At 48.1% G+C, this 7,500-nt stretch overlaps 1 protein-coding gene across 1 annotated transcript in view; it reads left to right on the top strand.

Annotated features, from left to right (window-relative positions):
* Nucleotides 1–7,500, top strand: part of rims2a (regulating synaptic membrane exocytosis 2a) — a 135,908-nt gene that overhangs the window by 34,509 nt on the left and 93,899 nt on the right. The window contains exon 6 of the mRNA XM_056602987.1: nucleotides 276–568. Coding sequence (XP_056458962.1) covers nucleotides 276–568 — 293 coding nt within the window. The remainder of the gene's footprint in view (nucleotides 1–275; nucleotides 569–7,500) is intronic.

The raw sequence follows: 7,500 nt of genomic DNA, 5'->3' as shown, positions 1-7,500 counted from the left end.
AATTGAAAGGAATAATACCAAAAAAAAGGAAACGGTTACATTTCCAACGGTCTACAAGGCTACTGTATGTGTAAACCATCATCCCATCTCAGCGTGAATTGTCGACGGCCTCACTAAACATGTCTCACGGTGGTTATATACTATCTTAAGTCACATGGTGGAAATGTACAGGACACCATTTTCATCACAGCCCATCGTAAGTCACCCGTAAGACAAAATGTCCTCCCTGTTCACTGCCACTGCAAACCGCTGACTGTGTCCTCCCCCTGCCGCAGGTCATGTGGGTATGCAACTTGTGCCGAAAACAACAAGAAATCCTCACCAAGTCGGGGGCGTGGTTCTACGGGCCGGGCCCTGGACAGGCGTTTGAGGGCGGGCCGCAGGGTAAGAAGGCCAGGCTGCAGGATCCGTCCCTCTACCCCTACCACCAGGGAGCTCCAGGGGACACCTCCACGTTACCGGCGTCCCAAAGGGGCCGACCCCGCGGAGGGCTCCTGCCTCGGCAGTCCTCCCTCGACAACGGAACCACGTCGAGGTACTCCGGGTCGGGCGACCTGCTCATCGACAGGTCAGTCAAGTTTTATTTTCCTGCCTGTGTCCGTTCAATTTTTCTGCATGGGTGTAGAAAAATGGAAGAACGGAAGAATTCCATGCTGATTTCCACCGATATTCTTCCTGCAAAGAAAGCTTACACAAATGGCCGCCACGGCATAAAACTATGAGCCTGTGGGAGTTTGCTTTTTTTCGTCGTCATTGTTTAAATTTGACTGAACTGTTTGCCAGGATATAACTGAATCTCCAAAGGGAAACGGATTCTGCAGAGTTTGTAGTCACAATGACCTACCTGTGTGTAAGAACTGATTTGGAACCAGTAGTGTAAGAGCAGGGAGCAAAGAACGACACAAAGGACTGCAGTAGTGGCGTAGACAGTCAATGTCCCACTTAAACTCTGTACATTGAGTGTCAAGGTCCTATAAAGAGACAGGGATATACTGATGTGCACATGTGCACGCACTGGGACAAATACCAGCACATATTGGTTGTTGTTCTTGTGACACACACAAGCACACAGACACACACACACACACACGGACAATGCACACTTTTCGCTTGTACTAGAAGCCTTGAGTGAGACCTAACTCATTGTTGATAAAACAAGCGTGTACAGGGTCCATTTCGCAGTGCAGAACACCCAGTTCTTCTTGGGAGCCGTTATCAGACAGACTCAGTGACGGCCTGTGTGTCAGTGCATATGCTAAATGGCTTCTCTAAGTAGAACATTCTGGGATGCAGCAACTGATAACAAGTACACTGCATACTTGTGAATCCCAGCTCCACTTCTCTGCTCCTCAGTGCTGCTGGTGTGAAAAAATTTAGTTGCTTTTAACATCCACACGGTGGCTTCTTGATCTCCTTCTCTCTCCCCCCCCCCCCCCCCCCCCCCTCTCTCTCTCTCTACCGTCACCTCCTCTCTCTCTTGCACAACCACCACCCAACACACCCATCCACCCTCCGCTCCCTATCTTCTCCCTCCACCGCTGGGAGGAAGAAACGCTTACATACAGACACACACAGCAGCTACACAGTTGCTTTGCCACACAAATCGCAGGCGGTGTGCCATTTCAGCCAGACTTCCCTGCTCATGCAGCCCTCGTTTAGTCCGTCCTAACAGTAGCAGGCATACGTTTGGAGGCCACGTGGCCCATCAGCGCATCTTTGCAAACAACAAAGGACGCATGTGAGATGAACCGCGACCAGCGATCGAAATAGGGCCATGTCCTTCGTCCCATGCACAGCAAATACGTTAGACGCAGGAATAACACACCCTGTCTCACACACCCGGTCCCTATTTCTCTGTGTTCCGTTGTCGCGGCCTGGCCCGGGATATCAGATCCTGTTCAACCCCGGGGTCAGAACCCAGCAAGTGGTCTGGCAATTACCAGATGTCCGGTCCTCTCAGTCGGGGCTCTGTGCCCACACCAAATGTTGCTTCCTGACGGGCGCAGAGGCGTTTTGGCCTGCGCACACGCGCGCGTGTGTGTGTATGTTGTAGTGCAAGAGAATGACTTGAGGGATATATTCACAATGTTTCCCCTCAGATATACACAAATACTGAACTTGGAGCACACTGCTGTTGTTTGATCAGGAGAGAAAAGAAGGCGTTTTACTTTTGTACACCAGCCTTTCTTACCCTTGTCTCGCTCCCCCTCTGTTGCTGACCTTGCATGGGTGTACCTGACAGGACTTTTCCTCCTTGTCGCTTCCTCTTAAATAGGAACAAAACAGCCCTGCACGTGCTAACCTCCACAATGGCTTTGAACACACTAGTCATTAGAGACTGTGGTAATTGCAGTGTCCATCATTGCTTCATTTTGTTGGCATAAAGGTGGAAGGATTTGAAGTGTGTAGGACTAGAACTGCTGTTAAGTCTAATATACACTAACAATGATCCATTTCAGGCCTGACTTGACTGTTCTCTTCTGTATTGTGTTGCTCTGTTCACAGAATAATGTACGGTAGCACCATTGGGCAATTACCAGACAGTCTCTTTTTGTTTTTATGTAATACTTTAGAATTATCAATCAAACCAGCAACATTGCATCCTTGCAATTTGAGGCTTTCTCTGTCTCTCTCTCTCTCTCTCTCTCTCTCTCTCTCTCTCTCTCTCTCTCTCTCTCTCTCTCTCTCTCTCTCTCTCTCTCTCACTCTCACTCTCTCTCTCTCTCTCTCTCTCTCTCTCTCTCTCTCTCTCTCTCTCTCTCTCTCTCTCTCTCTTTCTCTCTTTCTCTCTCACTCTCTCTCTTTCTGCTCTCTCTGCTCTCTCAGCTCTCTTTCTGCGTTCTCTTTCTCTCTCTCTCTCTCTCTCTCTCTCTCTCTCTCTCTCTCTCTCTCTCTCTCTCTTTCTCTCTCTCTGCTCTCTCAGCTCTCTCTGCTGCATATTAATTAATTAAGTGCACGACTTCAGAGAAATGCTGTATGGTACGGGCGGACGATTCAGGCCTTGGCAACGCCTATGATGTCGTTGACACAACACGAAACGGTGGTTTTGAAATATCCAAGCGTTGGTCACAGGTGATGGATAGCAGGAAGAGGCCGTAAATAGAACTGCGTCGAGTTCATAGGCACCAAAAACCCCCACTTTCATCAATCTTACACAATGTTTAAATTAACTCCTCGATCTCCCCTCCCAATCTCCCCCCCCCACCCGCCAAATGGATGCAGGAGGAGAAGGAAAAAAAGGCTCCGACAGTCTATTTATAAGGAGAAATAAGTTTAGAAGGCCTCTAATTTGTCTTGGCCTCAGAGGTGTTGTCTTGAATGAACACGCACAGCTTTGCTGGGACGGATGTGCTGTGGGCGAGTCGGATGAGACGCAGATGTTCTCCATAGAAAATGATTAGTCTCCGGTGGGTTTTCTAAACAATGCAGATGTTTTGAATGTATTTAGTCTGGCATACAGACCACGGTGGCCCCAGGTAACGTATAGCCAGCCCTGGTTTATCTTATTGCAGTAGTGTTATTGCATATGTTCCAGGGTGGATGCTTTTGAAGATAGGACATTAGTAAGGGACTAGTCACTGTTAGTAAGACAACAGCTGATGATTTGGGAACAGGTAGTATCTTGCAAAGACATCATAGGATTCGATTTGATAATGTAGTGAATCTTAAGTCTCCGAACTACGTCTTTAGCGTTTTAATCTCCAATCAATCAAACAGGACACATTTTGCTTGTGTTATATCTCATATTTAATTTCACGGGGGTTGTTTGTTTGCCCTTTTAGAACACAAATTACAAGATTCTAATTACAAGATTCAAGATTTTGCATACCCTGTATAAAAAAGAAAACGGTCTGCCAAATAGAACCACAGGTCCTATACTTCACATATCCAAGATTTAGGCCAATTTTAAATATTCACAAGCTATTAAGTATCATACAATCGGATGAATTGTATGATTATCTATTCAAGTTCCCGTGCCCAGCCCCGTTTACAGACGGTCTACGCGAGGTATTAGGATGCCTTGTCCTCCTCCTTTATTACTTATGAGGGCTGATGGTCTGGAGCCAGATATGAGGGAGAAAGCCCTGACGACAGCAACTCTGCTCGCCCATGTATTGTGGGCTATCCGCTGCGCGCGTACCAAAGAGGCTATGAGAAGGGGCTCGAGAGCGGCAGATATGGCAGCGAACGAATATTAGCTTATATTGTGCTCGCGTGTGCGTGTGTGTGTTCTGACAAGGAGGACTATGAGTTGAACGCGAGGCAGCAATGTCGGCTGCGGATAGGATGCATCGCTGCCCTTTTCCTGCTCGCTGCTGCTGCTGCTACTGCTTCACCTCCACCAAGAAGAGGCTTTTGTACAGAACGGGGGAAAGCTCCCGAGCACCGGCACCGTACGTCTGTCGGTTCAAGTTCGGAGCATTATGACTGGAGAATTTAGCGTACAATGCGTCGCTACCGAGGACAGTTTTGACCAAGAGCAGGAAAAATATGGGACTTGATTGGCGTCTTTTGATCTGAACGCGCCCCTGGAGAGACGGGGGTCCGGAGCGAGCGCAGGTGGATGTATTGTCGGTGAGCGGAACGGGTCATTAACCAGAGGATCGAGAAAACCGGAGAGAAACGAGCGAAAAAAATGCAGTTTGATACATTGCGTCAGTTCTGTAGCTCGGTTTTGTCTCATTTTAATGGGGCTCTTTCAACGCCCCAGAACATTTTGCAAACGGAACTATTCGAGCAGGCTTTGAGCAACATCGGGTGAGTGATATCCGTTTTCTTTTTTTTCCGGGGGGATAGAAGGGCTGATTTACGGAGGGCTTTTCCCGCTTGGTATGTCAAACGAGCGTTTGAGGAGAGGTGGTTTCGCCTATCGATCAGCAACCAGCAGCCTGCGTAATAACAAGCTACACTAGCGCTGCCTCCCGCTGCAGATATTTCCTGGCAGCGCAGCACACGGTGCTCCGAGGACGGCTGGCTCGCTACTGTGTGTCGTGTTGGTGGTTAAAGCAGCCAGAAGGATTCCGGTAATGCCGACTCGAGGCGTGACTGTGCGTGCACGAGAGTAGTCTACGTGTGTGTATCCCGGACGCACCGTTGCTGCAGAATGTGTGCGGCTGCTTCTGCTGCCGATGAGGATGATGATGATGATGATGATGATGAGGAGGAGGATGGTGATGATGATGATGATGATGATGCACCCTCGCGCATAACAGAAAACAGAAGAGGTATTCCGTAATAGGGCTGTTCTGAAATCAACTCGCCCACGCTAATACAGACACACTCATAAGACATAAGGTGATACTAGTATCAGTGGGACGACCCAGAAGGTAGAAATTAGCTATTAGGGCAATTGGACAGAAAGAGTATTGTAACTCCCCTGTTAAAGAGGAAGCCCTACGACCGCTTTCCCCCGGGACTCTGGGTCTTTCTTTTTCTCCCTTAGCCTTGGTTGCCCACCTCCCCCCCCACACACACACACCGACACTGACACATAAACACGCACACACACACACACACACACACACACACACACACACACACACACACACACACACACACACACACACACACACACACACACACACACACACACACACACACACACACACACACACACACACATACACATACACACACATTTCCTCCTTTCTTCGCCTTTAGAAATAATTTACAATGTTTGCTGGGCTCTCTGCCACCTCACATTACAGGGCTGAGTGTGATAGCGTGTATGTGTGTGTGCGTGCGTGTGTATGTATGTGTGTATGTGTGTGTGTGTGTGCATGAATGTGTGTGTGCTTGCGTGTAAGGTGTGTGTGTGTGTGTGCATGTCTCTGTGTGTAAGGGGTTGAGAAGATGGGATCTCAGCTTTTTTGGTTTTGCCTGGAAGCCATGATCCAGCAATCATCACATCTTACTGATTAAAGTGAATCCAATCAATACTCCCCCTGAAAGCATTGTGTAAGCAGGACCCGTTCTGAGACTGAGAACTAGTACTGTTAATGTCCTTTGTTACTATGGCTCTTATTAAAGGTTTGCTTTCACAGAGTCTACAGTATAGTGTTTGATAGCTACATTTCTTCCGTACAGTATGTATTTGGATTTTAGTCAGAATTGCTGGAATGGTTGAGCGTGGTGAGTTACAAAAACAAATCTCTATTATTATACTATAAGGTGGTGTACACTTGTACGCTGCTGTGTCCGCCTTTATACTATACTGCTTGGTCCCGGCAGGTGATTGACATGCTGTCTGAACACTAGATGATAACTCATGACCACCCAAAACCAGGCCGTCAGTTCCATTGCAGCTCTTTATTGTATCACCCCACTCTCTCTCTCTCTCTCTCTCTCTCTCTCTCTCTCTCTCTCTCTCTCTCTCTCTCTCTCTCTCTCTCTCTCTCTCTCTCTCTGTCTCTCCTATCGTCCACACCAGCCTGCTCCGCTAATGGGCTGTGGGCTTTTAGGTCAGGCCTCCATGTATTATGTATGTGTGCGTCAGCGGAGGTCCTAATGGGGTACGGTTCTCTTTCGAGGGCCCGGATGGTTCATCCCCCCCCCCCCCCCCCCCCCCCCCCAAACAACAAATAGGCTTTTCCAGGCTTGCTGGGGTTGGTCCAGGCCTGTGAAAGGGGTATGTCATATCACTGGAAGGCTCTTGTTATGCTGTAAATGGCTGCACAACATGATGCCTTCTTACATCCAGTCTGTAACATTAGGCATAATACAAATCTATAACTACATATCAGACATTCAATCGGCACAAACCATGCAAGCATTTAAGCATTAATGCACTCTTTACCTTAAATTCTGAAACATTTCAGTACAGTATGACTATGATATGCATTTAAGCCAGCAAATGGGTGTGTGTGGTGGGGCGGGGGAGACGACGACAATATTTCTTCAACGCCAGACCCTAGACTCTTATCTCCCCTTTTTCTCTCTCTTTTCTCTCTGCAACCAGATCAAGGTTTTATACCGGTGCTCAATCTTATTCAGCGAAGGGGAGCATGTCCACTCTCTCGCTCTCTCTCTCTCTTGCTCACTCTCTCCCTCTCTCCATCGTCTGCCTGCCCACACCCCTACCCTATCCCCTCGGAGCCACCATCCACCTCTTTCCTCCGGTGATGCGGTTGCCATAGTGATAATGTATTATGATGATCAATAGAGGGGGCTGATGTGTTCCTGTTTGAGTCAATGTCCTGATGGAGCGAGTGTGTGCGTGTGAGCGAGTGAGCGGCGGGGATGCCCTGTCCGCCAGGATATACCCGCAGAGGTGTCAGCACGCGTGAGCTGAAGAGGAGAGACGGACAGAGGAACCCTGGTGTCTTACAGAGAGAAGGCACCATGGCAGTATGAACGGAACATGTCTTATTAACCCTGTTAATATTGACCCTTTACCAAAATAAAGACACCATTTGGTTACCTGTGCATCTTCGCCGATAAGGGGCACTTTCTGTCCTTTTTCTCTTTTATCTATTTTAATGCATAGATTCTGAAATGTAG

Source organism: Gadus chalcogrammus, chromosome 11 (genome assembly GCF_026213295.1).
Source record: "Gadus chalcogrammus isolate NIFS_2021 chromosome 11, NIFS_Gcha_1.0, whole genome shotgun sequence".
Taxonomy (NCBI): Eukaryota; Metazoa; Chordata; class Actinopteri; order Gadiformes; family Gadidae; genus Gadus; species Gadus chalcogrammus.
This window is presented reverse-complemented; position numbering and strand designations above follow the sequence as displayed.